The 16,135-nt window shown below is 41.3% G+C and overlaps 1 protein-coding gene across 1 annotated transcript; it reads left to right on the top strand.

Annotated features, from left to right (window-relative positions):
• The first annotated feature begins 1,156 nt into the window (after positions 1 to 1,156).
• On the top strand, positions 1,157 to 15,397 carry trim46b (tripartite motif containing 46b). Its single transcript, XM_054606433.1, has 12 exons — positions 1,157 to 1,249; positions 4,010 to 4,271; positions 4,533 to 4,722; positions 6,133 to 6,331; positions 7,295 to 7,441; positions 7,958 to 8,053; positions 9,294 to 9,547; positions 10,084 to 10,205; positions 10,465 to 10,803; positions 12,535 to 12,764; positions 13,261 to 13,328; positions 14,950 to 15,397. The coding sequence occupies exons 1-12, from the start codon at positions 1,157 to 1,159 to the stop codon at positions 15,395 to 15,397; spliced, it is 2,448 nt and encodes an 815-aa protein (XP_054462408.1).
• The last annotated feature ends 738 nt before the right edge of the window (positions 15,398 to 16,135 follow it).

The raw sequence follows: 16,135 nt of genomic DNA, 5'->3' as shown, positions 1-16,135 counted from the left end.
ATTTATTCAAATCTAAAAACAATTTACAGGTACTGGTATTTCATCTGAGTATTTCTATTTGATGCTACTTTATACATCAACTCCACTTAAATTCAGAAGTAAAGGCTCTTTTTGACTGCACCATATTTCTCTGACAGCTATAGCCTACAGACACTTTGTAGATTTGAATGTACAAACTCACTAAGAACTTTACATTTTCTCATGTACTACACTCAAGAACTACTTTAAAATACCTCTGCTTTACTTAAATATTTCCTTTTTATGTTACTCTACGTTTAGAAGGACACTGGTTGTACCTTTTGCATTATATTGACAGCTTACTTTGCACACAAGCCATGTCATCATGTCATAGTACATGATGCACTGATGTAGCTTAAACTAAAGTCAGTTTAAACCAGCAACATATGCCTACTGCATTAGTGGTAATACTCACAATTAATAAAAAACACAACACTTTAACGTATTGTAAATAAGTAAAGGAACTGACTTCTTCTTCCAACGTCTGACAAAACATCTCAGGTAATATTAGCAATGACATTCTGTGTTTACAGTTGAACCCGAGGTTCAGTGTGACTTAGTGGCCAAAGTGTCTTTTTTTCCACACCCATGGGGCATTTGTTACCCAATAGCTGTGTAGGGTTAACATGTTATTTTCCGAGGTTCCTGAAAACGTTTTCCATCTCCACATCTTTAGATTTCTGTAAAGGTCGAAGAAGTCATTGATAAAACAATATGCAGTTTGATGAGAGATTCACTAATGTTTATAATAGAGGATTCAGACTGCTATGACACCAAGCTTCCAGCCGGCTGTGTGCCACATCAGTTAAAGGCGTCCGTTGCGGGATGGGAAGGGTGGGGGGGCAGGATGTCTGGGTGAGGAATGAAGCCACAGGCATCTCTTAGAGCGGATATATATAACAATATATTTAGAAATCGGTGTCTTCATATATTGTTGTTTTTTTATTCAGAAGATGTTTTCGTGCTTTTTGGTTTTATCGTGCGTAAAATAGCCCAGATCGAGTGTCTTTTGAAAAAATATTAAGAAAACGAGGAATTTACCACAAAATAAACGGGCAAAGATTTTATTAGACAGAAGGTGTTTTTTTTTAATGTACCTTATGGTGTATGGATTAGATACATCGAGATTTGTATCCAGATGATTAAACGAGGAGGCAGCTATTTTCATAAAATGGCAGAGATGGATCTTAAAGCAGCCACATCAACGATGGAAGCATTGGTTCGTATAAGTGTGAGTATAATATGACTGTGTTTGTGTTGTCACTAGATGTATAATCACATTACGGTATACATTTTGAAAACAGTCTTATTCGAATACAGCCTGCATTTTTAAATGGAGAACTGCTTGGATGGCTCGTCTCCATGTTTCACCAGCCGCACCATTTATGTAAAATTGGCCTTCCATATGTTTTTGCTGCACCCAGGAGAAAGGCTGTTGGAATTAAATACATTTTCTACAATAGCCTAACATATTGCCGTTGCTGTAGATAATCGCTCGTTATGTTGTCTTGACGTTAATGGAGGTCCTAAAACGCCTCAGTACACCGGAGTCGAGCTAAATTCCCCTTAGAAATGGAAGAAAACATGCTCTCTCTTTTGATTATGTATCAGCATATCTCAAACATTATCAGAAAAAGGGTGAGTGCAGAGGGAAAAGACACGTTTCTATTTTTGGGGGCTCACGGGATGGTCGTTTCCATGGAGACGGGATGCAGGACCTTCGGCTGCTGATGAGACTGGGGAGGGAGAAAAAAAGGCTCTGTGCGTGCTGCTGGTAGCATCGGGGTTGAAATCACATAAGTAGCTACGAATAGAGCACGTGTTACACAACATACCACAATAAAGCAGCTCAGGGAATAAGCATTGCTTTTGGTATTAAGATGGGGGTCTGCATTCCGGCGCGGAGGGCTCATTGCTCGCGATATAAAAAAAAAAAAAAAAAAAAATGCTTGAAACCCCTCCCCTCTTTCCAAGAGCCATGCAGCGCTCTCTTCATGCTGGAGGTACACACGTAGTCTTCTGCCATGGCGCCTAGATTCCAGGTGAAGGTAAGGATGCGCTGTCGCATCGCATTAGCAGCGCGCACCATCCAGTGGTGATGGATACAGCAGAGCCACAGTCTGTCGTGGTGGATAGGCTTTAGCCTGCTGGAATAGCAATAGGCTGAAAATGCGTTAGGCAAAAAAATTGCTAGAGAAGAGAAAAGGCAGGCCGGAGTTGACATTGGAGAATGACACAGAGCGACCGAACTGGACTGAGGAGGAACGTAGGTCATTTTGATTCAATCCAATTCATCCAATGTAACGCTTCAGTGTGGTATTTAGGTCTAGTAGTTTTTTTTTTCTCACCTGCTGCAGACTGATTCCGTCTCAAAGGTGTTGTTGGAGGAGCTGTTATTTTATTTGACGAACTGGGAAGATATTGCATTCCATAATTAACTTGTCCACCGATTTGTGAATTTTTGTCCTGCTGTATAATACTGTGTGAGCTCCTAGCCTTCTTAATATCAATTGCAATATTACTGTATATGCCCCCCCTCCCCACTGATTCTGCATCCACTTCCCCAGAATCAGTGGTTTTAACAGTGGTTTCTGGTGTGCGGTTATAAGCTGTCCCGGTGCTGCATCTCATCTCATCACATCACAGCGACAACGTGCCCAAACCCCTCTATGCAGCAGCACCGTCAGTCCGTTTGTCTTGTCCTGGGATTTGAAGTGGACTCATAGTGACACTGATGGGGCCTACTGCCTCGGGCCCTGCAACAGCTTTGGGCTGCAGGTTGAGGTTGTGTATCAAGGGCATCTGTGAAGCAAAAGAAAGCAGGTCATCGTGTGGCAACAAATAAATGCTGACTGAACACTAAAACTGAGTAATTATCACATACCAGTGTGGGGAAATGGCCAAAAGGAACAGGTCCCTTTAAGCGTCTCATTATTAATGAGGCATGGTAGTCTTTTGGTTGGACTGACTGTAGCTGTGAAGTCTGTGCAGCTGTTTCTGCAACAGCCAGAGTGTCCTTTACCATCAAATTCATGTCCTTGAGCAGGACTATGACACGCTTACTGCTCCAAAAGGTGCAGCTTTTCACACCCTCCCACCATCCCAAGCTCTGGCCACTGTGGTTACATCGAGTACTGAAGGTGCTGATGCAGCAGAGAGGTATACTTGAGAAGCACTCGCCAATGATCTGTACATTATGTGGTGAATCTTATTAAATGAAAAATGTGTCTTTGCACAGTGTATTATTCCTTGGTATTGATTTTACCATGGGTCAGTATTCACTTCTACAGTACTGAGTAAAAAAATATGACTTGGAAGACTGAAAATGTTGGACCATCGCATGGTGATCCAAAAGCATATGCGACTAATGGGTAAAGAGCTCATGTTAATATGCAGCGCTGCGATTTAAGGGATGCACTCTGTGCAGTGGTTTAATAATGAATGCCTGGCCTTTATCCATATTTAACAAGAATTGTCCTTGACAGCTTTTCCCATTGCCAATGCCTCTTTCTCTCTCAGTTCAGTCTCTTTATCTCAGATAATGTTGAACCTCCCCGGTGGTACCGACTGAAATGTGACATAGCGCTGAGTAGAAAAAACTGTCAAGTACAGAAAACTGGCTTTGAGTGCTTGGTCAGACTCCTAATAATATCCTAATCCTAATAATTTGCTTAGTTTTTTATCAGATACTTTCTGATTTAAATCAAAATGTTGCAGATATTATGTTTAGAAAAAAATTGATGTCTAAAAGCGTTTTGCTATTTTTGTTATATGAAAATGATTTTGTTAAAAGGGGTCAGGGATTTATATTTCTCATACTAATTGAAAACGTATTGTTTTGGTATAAAAAAACCCAACTTATAATTATTCAAGAACTTAAAAAAAAACCTAACTTAAACCCCCCCCCCCCCCCCATTTCTCCTGAAAGGCTAATTGTGCCCATGCACTTACATGTGCAGAGCCTAACCCCTCACCTCTTTGCCTCTGACAGTCGAACATGAAGAGCCTGGAGCAAGAGCTGCACTGCACCGTCTGTAATGACATAGTCAAACAGCCCGTGGTCCTGCCATGCCAGCACAGCGTCTGCCTCATGTGTGCCTCAGAGGTGTTAGTGGCAAACGGCTACCCGCCTCCAGATCTCCCCCCAGAGCCAAACTCCCCAGCCTCTACACCCAACACCCGCTCACCCCGTCAGGCGCGAAGGCCTACACCTAAATCTGAGCAGCGACCTATTGACCGCGTGCTGCGGGCAGGTTTGGAATACTTTTTCTTTTGCTATATCAATTTAATCTGTCAACAGGGATATGTATGTCGTGTGTGGATCAAAATGGAGGCTTGTTTGATGTGAGTGCTTTAGATTGCACTCTGATATGCAAACCATGTCATTACAACCAAAACCTTCTCTTAATCCACTGTCAGACCAAGATCAATGAACAATATGTTGGGCAAGAGATGCTCTCATGTCGTTTTTTGTCTCCCTCTGCTCATAACTGGCTTTTCTTCTCGCATTTGAGGTCCCCACCCGCCTTCGCCATCCATGCCCCGGTCTCCGGGATACGGGACATATCCGGGGCGGCGGCGTAAGGAGGGCCCACCCCTGGTGATGATGTTCCCCTGTATCCCCTGCGGCCGCGATGTAGAGCTTGGAGAAAAGGGCCTTACTGACTGTTTGCGTAACCTTACATTGGAGCGTATAGTGGAGAGGTAGGTATCACACACACACACACACACACACACACACACACACACACACACACACACACACACACACACACACACACACACACACACACACACACACACACACACACACACACACACACACACACACACACACACTTCAGCCAAATAAGTGAAATGCAGAAATATGCACAAAATAACCCACAGAGGGATCTTGTCCTTCAGTGGTTATGATGTTTTGTGCCAAATGTACACGAGTAGCTGACTTGGGTGTGAAAAACAGAGGGTGTGGGAACATGTCCAATCGGGATTGTAATTATTCAGCAGCGACTCAGCTGTAGATGTATCCTGCAGAGTGTGCACTGCAACATATTGTAGCTACCAAGGCTGACTGTGTGCTTCCACAGTTCAGTGGCTTTGTGCTCACTTTATAACACATTCAATAGTACTTGTCTCACTCTCTCACAGTGGGCCTTTTGCCTTCTCATTTAAAATGTGTTCACAACCTTTACATTTTCTTTAATTACAATTTTACTCATGTCTACAATAGTTTTATGCTTTTGACTTCAACCCTTTATTATCTCCGCCAGGAAATTATGAGATCAGTCTTGTGTGTGTGTGTGTGTGTTAGAATATGTGTGTATGTTTGAGTGTGCTCACTCTGTGTATCTCTGTGTCTGTCCATGTCTAATCCCCCATATGCTGCACCAAACTGCATAATATTTTGGATTCTTCTTTATGGCTGCATGCTTAAGGACATCTTGTGGTTGCGGTGACTCACACTTTGTCAAAACACCTTTCTTTGCCTGTTTGATACTGCCATTGATTGACTGCTGTCTGCTTGATCACTTCTCTTAACCGGCCCCCGGGCAGTAAGGTGCATCACCACTGCATAGCTGCTGCCCTGCAGCCAGAGAGAGAGTTGGGGAAAACAGTTTCACACTACTATTGTCTTGGACGGAGCGTTTGGCTATCAACTAACTGCTAATGGAACTACACAAACAGCTGCCTGCATGGCTCTGCCGCTGCCATGCAGCTGCTCTGCAGCCAGAGACACAGTCATTCTGTGCTGATTTATTGGGCATTAACCTCACATTTACAGGCAGATTGTTGAGATAAAATAATAGCAAATAGTCTTGCAGCTTAAATAAATGCTTCAAGTTGCATTTATGCCCGTGAGATGAAGCTGAGATGCACGTTTGCACACAGCCGGTACAGACATCTGCACATATTAATTGATAGTGTATCTCTTGTGTAAGACATACAGGAGGAAAACAAGTCTGTGGGTTGTATTACATCAAACATCAAAGCAGTGGTTGTTTGGTATATCTCTTGTTGGCTCTTAATAAAAAGTAATATGATCACAATGGAACAAGTCTGCTTAAAGGTTAAATTCTTCCTACCCATGCCGCTCTCCCTCCACACCACCACCAGGTACAGACACACAGTGAGTCTGGGCAGTGTGGCTGTGATGTGCCAGTTCTGTAAGCCTCCTCAAGCTCTGGAGGCCACCAAGGGCTGTGCTGACTGCAGGTCCAATTTCTGTAACGAGTGTTTCAAGCTGTATCACCCGTGGGGGACGCCGCGAGCACAACATGAACATATCCAGCCTACGCTTAACTTCAGACCAAAGGTAAGACTTTGGAACAATCACTGTTAATGAGGTATCATGAACTTGTATTAATAGAGATTAAAGCAATTATTTTAAAAAGCAACAACAATTTAAAACCTCTGGTACAACTTTGTAATAGGGAACACTTTATAAAGATGTATACGCTTAACAACTAGCTTCAATTATGTTTGATAAATCCTTAACTAATGCTTTATAGATCAGTTGTATGCCAAATATAAAACAATTTCCGGGTTGCTAGGTTGCAAAAACATTTCTGTGGTTCATATGTGATCCTTTCTATGTGTTAATAATGTACTTATAAATCTTGGTCATATTTTAATAACTACTCATGGATTCCTCACTTTCCAATAAGCCATTTAGCATGCAGTTATAAAGAGTAGATTGTTATAATAATTAAGTGTATTTACAAAGATGAATTAACTTCTAAATAGTTGCAGTTGAGAAAACAAAATTTGGTCCAGTTTTTCCACAGAACTTTCAGTATCCTACCGATTAATGAAAGAGCTAGCTAAAATTATAAAGTGTAATCTTGAAGTGGAAAAATGTTTCACAACCTGGCGACCCAAAAGCAGATCAATAGCTGATCAATAAAGCTTCACAAATAATGCATTCAACACAATAAACAACTTTGTTACAACTTGCAAAGCACTAATAAATGGTGCACTATGAGAAAGCGGTACCAAGACTTGTGTTTGATTTTTGTACACTTATTTTCTGACTCGAACCCATAAGTCATAGATTTTTGCCACATTGTATGTATACATTTAAACAATAAATAAATAAAAATAAAAATAAGCTTCTTAACTATGTTTTTTTGTGGACCGTCTGACTGCTGTTGGGACATGTGTCACTGTGATGTTTCATAAATATACACACATCTTCATAATAATCTACTCTTTGTCCTTTGAGGTTAAATGTGGTCTAGATAAATACGTTAAGATTTGATTTGGCTCTTGTCCTCAGGTTCTGACCTGTCCGGAGCATGACCAGGAGAAGCTACAGTTCTACTGCAGGTCCTGTCAGCGGCTGCTCTGCCCTCTCTGCAAACTGCGCCGCCTTCACACAGGACACAAAATCCTGCCAGTGGCCCAGGCATACCAAGCCCTGAAGGTACGACTCTGAATCTGAGATAGTCCGGACTGGTTTCCTCTAAATGCTCTGCAAAATGAAATGCTTAATACATAGGAAAGTTCTGAAAAAGTAATTTAAAGAAATAAACATGTTTGATTATAATTGACTTTTATTTGCCTAACATCAGACAGAATTGTCATCATAAACTTGCTGAAGTGGGGAAATCAAAAGGTCTGGACCTAAGCAATACTTGAATATGAATAAAGGATGATGGAATTGGCTTTTGTTTGCTCAAAGGATGCATGCTTTTTCGCTTCTTTAAAGTAAAAAGTGAAATTAAGTATTGAGTTAATTCATTTTGATATTTTACATAGTGAACTAATGCAGTAGCATTATTTCAAAAACCTTAAAAAACAGCTTTCAATGTATCAGACACGAGCATTGCACAGTACTACAAAGCAGTGCAGCATACGCTGCAGAGTTTATGTGTAACGATTAAGCCGTCTGGTGTGTAATTGTTGTATGTATGTTGTTTTGTTGCTCTTTATTTGACAGGAGAAGATTACGAAGGAGATGAACTACATTCTGTCCAACCAGGACACAGTTCTGGCTCAGATTACCCAGCTGGAGAGTTCCATCACTCAGACTGAGGTGATTAATACTTTAGGCGCACAAAATGTTGCTGAACATGGAATTACTGTAACACCAGTCAGCAGCTTAACACCATAAAACTGCAGAGGTTCCTGTCAGTACTTTCTTTTTAACAGCTTATTTGACAGACTCGTGTTTATACTAAAAATAATGCTTGAAACTGTTTATTTCAAACATCCCCATATTTACCATTTATAAGCCGTAGATATATATAAGTCATTCATTGTTTATAACACAATATAATGAAGCTTTAATCATAGCTTAAATCATAAATATGGATTTTGTTGAAGTCTTTCTTATTGTATATATCAACAATGAGCATGTAACTCCTCCTGTGAAGCATCCATAACTTGTGTATAAATCTTTAATTAAAGATTGATAACAAAGTTTTTTACGTATGTACAGCTAATTTATAGACCAGTTAATACTGTTTATAAATGTTTACAAAACTCATGAGAAACTAAATTCCTCCTGGAGCTTTCAGCTGCAAATCATGGCCTCCATCAGCTGATTGGGTTTGCTAGTTTCTCATAAGAGTGCAGAAGGATCTTAAATAAAAGAAAATACTGCATAAATACCATACAATTAATAAATATATTGCATAAATACTTAATATAAATATAAAATTTGTGGAAATACTGTACTTTTTATATAAATAATATGTTACATTGTTATTTATTATCTGTTTACACGGCAGTAATTGATGCTACACGGGAGTTATTGCGTAGTTGTTGACGAATGCAATATTAATAAAGATAATGTCCATATACCTGACTGCATCTTCATTTTAGTGTGTTACAAATCTGTATTAATTCTTAACAGTCTACCTTAGCATCCAACTTTCACTCAATACTGTCTGTTTGTACTGTAACCAAGAGCAACAATACAAAACAAGTCCTGTTTTCTATCAAAGATGATTGTTATAAATGTGTCTATGAAGTTAAAGTCATATTTTTTAAGATTTAGTCCATTCAGATGAAGAAATCAGTGAAGACCAGCTGACACCTTGTTATAAAGCTTAGTGCCATAGAGTGCACAGCAGTAATCTGTCCATTTTAACATTGGCGTCATAATCTGCCACATGTAAAAAGCACACACTGGCTTCATTATTTTAATCAATTTTTGTGTTCTTTGAATCTTATAGTAAAGCTGTTTTCTGAATCAACCAAACGTAAAGGCTAGCATCAGCTGGGCTTTGTCAAATGTTTGAGCCTCTCCGTCTGTGTTATTTCTTCAACAGGTAAACAGTGTGTCAGCCAGAGAGCAGCTGGCTCAGAGCATCAGGGATCTGACTGCTGCTCTGGCCGAGCGCCACTCTTCGCTCACCCAGGCTCTGGAGACGACGCGCAAGAAACGAGGCGAGGCGTTGTCCGCTCAGGTGGCGGAGAGACGGGGCTTGATGGAACACGCGGGGCTCATGGCGTTTACCCAGGAGCTGCTGAAAGAGACGGACCAGCCATGCTTTGTGCAGGCTGCTCGCCAGACCCATAACAGGTTTTCTACTTGTTTATCTTATCTTATTTGTTCTGGCATTGCTTCCTGCGGCGATTAAGTCAATCTTAGATTAGTTTGTCTTTCTTTGTTAGTTTCTTTTCCTTTCTTCTCCCATTCTTAACAGCTTTTACTCACACCTAGTTTGTGATTATTTTCCATTCAAAAACTAAAGAAAGGGTCTTAAATGATAATGATGCTCTATGTATTTGTTATTGTAAACAAATCCCATAGAAAAAGCTAGAAACACCCTTGAACTGATCCTAATAACTGCCTCCTTAGCCAAAGCCTGATACAGCCTATACTTCTGTTTGAGAAACATTTGCGAAAAACTACAAAGCTGAGCTGTAAATACCGCCCCCCCTTTTTTAAAATCCTTTTTTATTATATGTTGACAATAAGAATAACCAAGAGTGACGCCAGCCTTATCTTTAAAAGATTATCATACAACCCCTCCGCCTCATCAATCGGTCTCACCCCTCACTGTTCCTCCTTAATTCTTCTAACACTGCTCTCCCTGTTTTTTCTCGGCGCACCAGGTTCAGCAAAGCAATCGAGAATCTCCAGCATTTCACCCTGGCTGCTGACCCATCCTTCAGACACTTCCAGCTGGACGTCTCCAAAGAACTCAAACTTCTGACAGAGTTGAACTTCATCCAGGGTGAGGAGGGGAGTGATGGGAAGATGGGGGAGGAAGGGAAAGGGTGGGGAAGACGATAAGGAAGGAAGGGAGTGGAGAGGAGTAGAAGGTGACAGGAGCTTATTGACGGCTTTCTTATCTCTCTTGTATTTTCTTATGAAGCAGAGGGATATATAGTAGGTGAATGTGAGTCAGTGAAGTGAAGGTGGTAGTACAACTATCAGACGTTAAACTTCTAGATTTTAGTTATTCATGTACAATAAAACCATTTTTGTTACAGCCCCACAGGCTCCAGTGATTGACACCCAGCACACCCTGGCCTATGACCAGCTCTATCTGTGCTGGCGACTGCCCCAAGACTCCGCGTCTGCCTGGCACTTCTCCGTCGAGTATCGCCGTCGTGGTGTGGTACCAGGAGGAGGGTCTAGAGGCGGCACCAGAGGAGGACTGGCCGCCGCCCGCTGGGGCTGGCAGCGTATGGATGAAGTGAGCGGGACCAGCGCGGTGATTGACAGGTTGGAGATGGACAGCGTGTACGTGCTGCGGGTGAGAGGCTGCAACAAGGCGGGCTACGGGGAGTACAGCGAGGAGGTGTACCTGCACACCCCGCCTGCACCAGGTGAGAGTACACACTGATGTTTTTGGGCGTAAAAAGGGGTCAAACTCTGCCCTAGTTCGGTAGTACCCCAGTTATAGTGATAATTACCAGCCGTGACAGCATTTGGCTCTTCGTGAGACTGTGTGTAAGACATTTTGGCGAAATTTGATACCGCAGACATCTGCTGCTCCAGGAACTACCACAAAGCAGTTTTGAGTGCTTCGCCGGGTGTTTATATATCTATTTTTCTGTCTATATATGGACAAATTTTGTCACTGGGATGCAAGATGCAGTCAGGAAATTTTACAGGTGTGTACTCGAAACCAAATGAAGACAGAGTTAGACGATGGGCATGGTCTGAGCTAGGCCGCCGTAAGAACAGGTGTAGGAAGTGGGGATAAACAAGACAAGATGTAAAAGGGAAACAAGACAATAAAAATACACATATAAATAGGATAGAAAAGTAGTAATATGAAGATAAAAAATAAGCTAAAATAGTATAACTGGGCTTAACTAATTGCACTTCATGTACTGAAGTAAACTGGGATTATCCTTTAACTTACTCTGTGTTAAAAGAAAGAAGAGAATGTCAGAAGGATCGTCCCTCAGAATGATATCCAGAATGTCTCATTTCTTTTTTGCATCTTCCACTCAAATATGCAAGAGTAATTCTACTATTTTTTGGTTAATGACTTAAATCAGTGATAAGTTTATGATAGCTACAAAAAAATGCCATCATGTCCACACAGCAAGCTGTAGTTGCTGTCATGGAAGAGCCATTCATCTCTTCACACCTGCTATTATTTAAAAGCATATGGGTTGGTTTCCATGACGAGCAGTTAATAATTCATTCTCTATTTTTTTCTGCCCATTCCCATCTTCTCTTTTCCAATTTTGTATCCACCACTTTTCTCACAGCCTCACTTTCTTACTTTTTATTACTTCATCCCTCCCTCATGTTTAATTGCCATTTCACAGCTTTATACTTCCATGCTGCCAACCAACATGCCTCCTACGGAACGTAAGAAGTGCATCCATACCTCTTGACCACCCCTCTGTACCCCTATACTCTTGTCCTCTTTCTCTTCGTGGTCATCCCATGCATCCTCTGTTCTTCCACCCCCATCCAGACACCCACTCACCCCTCTGCCTCCCGCTCTATAAGGAGATCTGTCAGAGCGCTGATGAGGTTTGCAGTTTGTTAAGTCTCAAGGCTTAACAACATGGATCGGATTCTGATCCGGGGCTTTTTGATTGGTTGAGTTGAGTGACTGGGGACTTCGTTGTGTCCCAGTGGTCTGTTTTTCCTCCCTGCTATTGCGTATGTTCCCTCTGTAAATTGTACTGATTTGGAAAAATCTGCACTCCCCACAGCCAGAGCTTCTTTGTGATGCCTTCTGTGATTTACTCCCCGAGTCATCAATTTATAGATGGGTGTCCTTTTCTTTTCCAGTTCTGCCTCAAGGAGGTGCATGCCTGCTCTCTCCCCCTAGTCTCTCCTCTCAGTTGTTTCGTATTCTCCCCATTTCTATTCTCCTTGCTGCTTTCGGACTGTAAATCTATAAAACTCTCCCTCTGTCGCCTCCCAAACGTATCCTGCTGCTACTAAAACCCCTATATGTCATTTTTGAATGCACCTGTCTCTTTGTCCTCCCCCTCTCCTCTTGCTGCTTCTTCTCCCCTCCCTTTTCTTTCTGTTTTTCCCCCTCTTTCCTTTTTCTCTGCTGTGTCCTCCCTCCCGTCTCCTCCCAGTGCTCAACTTCTACCTGGACTCTCGCTGGGGTCTCCATGCCGACCGGCTGGTGGTCAGTAAAGAGCAGCGCTGTGCTCGCAGCGTCCCCGGTCTGTCTCTGCTGCAGGCCGCTGACCACGCCCTCACTTCCTGTCACCTGACCTCAGACCTCCTGGTGGGGGATGTGGCTATTACACAGGGAAGGCACTACTGGGCATGCTCAGTGGAGCCTGGTTCTTACCTTGTGAAGGTAAGTCAATTCTAGTAGTACATGCTACATATCTTATGTACTGAATATTACATACTATTAGTGCATACTGCCAGTATGTGAAATGTTTGATTTTTAAGATTTTCTCAATTATGGCCAATATTTCTGATTAGTTTAAAACCAAACTATTATTTTTTTTACCAATTTAAAATTCAGCTGATCTGCTTCATCAGGACTGATCAGTTTTTATTGACAGTAACCTAGTCTGCATTGTCACACTGCACATTCTAAAATTAGTGTTTCTATTACTATTTGTAGTATGAAATGTTTGCACATTACAGATGTGAGGCTTTTGATCAAAATTATGTTTTATGAAATTGTATAAATAATCCCCAGAAAATTGGTGATGTTTGTATTTCGACTTCCCTACAATGATCAAATGAGAAAAAACAGAAATAGATCAATCAGTTATGTGAAAATTTCCTGCAAGATAAATGTTTAGTTAATTAAAAATTGATGGCTTTTTTTTTTTTAACAGGTTGGAGTTGGTCTAGAATCTAAATTGCAGGAGTGGTTTCACCTTCCACAAGACATGGCCAGTCCCCGGTGAGTACCTGTAGTAGTAGTTCAGATACTTTACTTGGGCATTTCTATTTCTCCGATACATTTCAGGGGGGAATATTCTGCTTTTTATTTTCTCAACATTTGATTGATAGCTCTAGTTACTAGTTACTTTTCAGATCAAGATTTTATATAAAAAAAACAATGGATGAAATTGAATTTCGTCACAATTTGTGAGTTTGAGGTGACAGGGTTACGACCCAAATGCAGACAAAGCAGATTAAAATATGAAAAAACGTATGAAAACAAGAACCAGGCACCGGTCAAAAAAACTGTAAAGGCAGTCTAAACAGAAACAATTCCAAATGGGTATATGAAAATCTAAAGTTCAAAAAGATCAGGCAAGGTTCAAAAGCATGTAATCACACTCGTCTTGGGCGTCACTCAGCGCTGGATGCAAAGACAGTGCCTTTGCATAACAAATTTCCGCAAATAGCTGAAAGACTGGAGAATGCCATGTTAAATGTGTGGCCGATGGCAGGTTTATATACTGTAAATGTATATGTGTGTGTTTGTATATATTGCACTTGTAAACTAGTATGTCACAATTATAGCAATGGAAATAGATGTAGCCTACATTCAATACAAATCTAAAGGTAATATCAAGGTGAACCACAAAAAACAACAACTTATTTATACAAAAAGGAACAGTTACATTTGACTCCCAACATTGTTTCAGATCATTTCCAGCTGTGCGTCATGCCTCAATTATATGTAACAGGTGCCAAAAACAAAGGATACACTAGTCTATATTCGCTTATAGCTACTCCTACAAGAGGAGGAGGGACAAAATCGAGAAATGAAAAAGGCTCACAGTCTTTATCCTGCAAGTCATACTGCTAGGGGAAATGGGAAGCAGGGGAGTGAGTGGGCGGGAAATGTCATGCAACAGCAAGGATGATGAAGGAAAGTGGGAACCGGTGAGCGGATGGGTGAGGAAGGTCGGCTGACTGGAGTAGGAGAAAGGAAGAGAAAAGCAATGAATGGAGGTATGAGGAAGTGGAAATGCTGCTGTAAAGAGGGACAGAGAAGCAGAATGTGGCATGATGTGTAAAATAAACCAGTTGTTCCCAAACCCCTTTGGCTTGTGACTCCTGATACAAAAGCATTTTCTGGTTGAAGACATTTCAGATGTGTAAGTTTGCAGTTCTACCAAAGAATGATTTCCTCTATAAACTGTTCAGATGGTTTCATGTAAAGAATCTGAGGCCTTAAGATTCAGTCCAGTTAAAAAAGTAAAAAAAAAACAGACAAAATGAATAAAAATGTTACCAGCAGAAATTTTTCATTTTTACTTTTTTCAGATTAATATTGTGACCCTTTCAAGGGGGCCTGATCTCCAAGTTATGAACTACAGTATCTATCTCTACCTCGACCAACTACAACTGTAAAATAGTGCTTACACATTGATACTTCATTACTACCATCAAATAATGTCTTGTATAAATAACATATCAGTCACAAGGGCCATTTTGCAGAATGAGTACTTTTTCTGTTGATACTTTAAGTGCATTTTGCTGCTAGTACTTCTGTGATTTTGCTTAAGTAGGACTCTGAATGCAGGACATTTGACTCATGACTCATCCATAATAATTGTTCTCTCCAGCTACGACCCAGACAGCGGCCATGACAGCGAAGCAGAGGATGCTCTGGACTCGGCTCCACCATTCTGCTTTCTCACTATGGGGATGGGTAAGATCTACCTGCCCCAGCACAACAATCACCACCACAGTAGCCATGGGAACGGTAATCGAGACCCCATCGCCAACGGCAACAGCGCCTCCTCGCCCGCGGGCGTCACCTACCCGCTGCCTCCCCGGCTCGGTGTGTGCCTTGACTTTGAGAAGGGTCGCGTCACCTTCTATGATGCCCACTCCCTGCGACCTCTGTGGGAAGGTCACGTGGATTGCTCCGGCCCCGTGTGCCCGGCTTTCTGTTTCATTGGTGGGGGGGCTCTGCAGCTGCAGGAGCTGGTAGCCAATCGCAACGCAGACCAGACTCCGGTCAGAAGGGTCACCATCCAACCCCGTGTCTCTAATTCAATGAACAACTGACGGCTGATCTGAGGTCATATGGTTATTTGGAATGTAATTGGTATTTGTGAAGTATTTACTCAGCTAGAGCGAAAAGTTAGACATCTCAGCGATTTTGTTTTGTATTTAATTTTATTTGTACAAGAAAATGTTTCTATAGCAACGAATATGCAATGTAATTAAGTTTCTAACATTTTTGTTATATGCAGTTTTGCAAGAGTTATTGCTTAAGTAGTGTCTGGAATATCCAGCACGTAATATGTTATTATATCTTTCATGCTTGCACTTGTAGCCAGGCTATACTGCGTACATTTTTTAAGCTAATGTAGATACAGCGCCACACAATGTCGTCCTACCTGTAGAAGCTTTTACTCTGTTATTTAATGCCCTTAATGTTTAAAGTTTAACATATATTATGTTTTAGAGATATTAGTGTGTAAAAGAAAGGCCTCGACTACTGAATCTATAACTAGACTTGTTAAACCACACAGATTTCACCCGTTATGATCCCCAACCAAAGTTATTGTTTTTCTGGGATGTAAATGTGGTAAATTGGAGATAGAGAGGAACAATGAGTCAATACTGTAATTAGAAGCTCTAATTATACCTCTGCCGCGCAGCTAATCACTAGTTCCCGCGATTCTGCTTGTGCATTGCTAGTTTGTGTTTTGAATACATGAGTCTGATGTGTGTGTCTGTGCTTGTGTGTGTTTGCGTCCCTATGAGCATGGATGCGTGTGTGGTTTGACTGATAACAGC

The sequence above is a fragment of the Anoplopoma fimbria genome, chromosome 10 (assembly GCF_027596085.1).
Source record: "Anoplopoma fimbria isolate UVic2021 breed Golden Eagle Sablefish chromosome 10, Afim_UVic_2022, whole genome shotgun sequence".
NCBI lineage: Eukaryota > Metazoa > Chordata > Actinopteri > Perciformes > Anoplopomatidae > Anoplopoma > Anoplopoma fimbria.
This window is presented reverse-complemented; position numbering and strand designations above follow the sequence as displayed.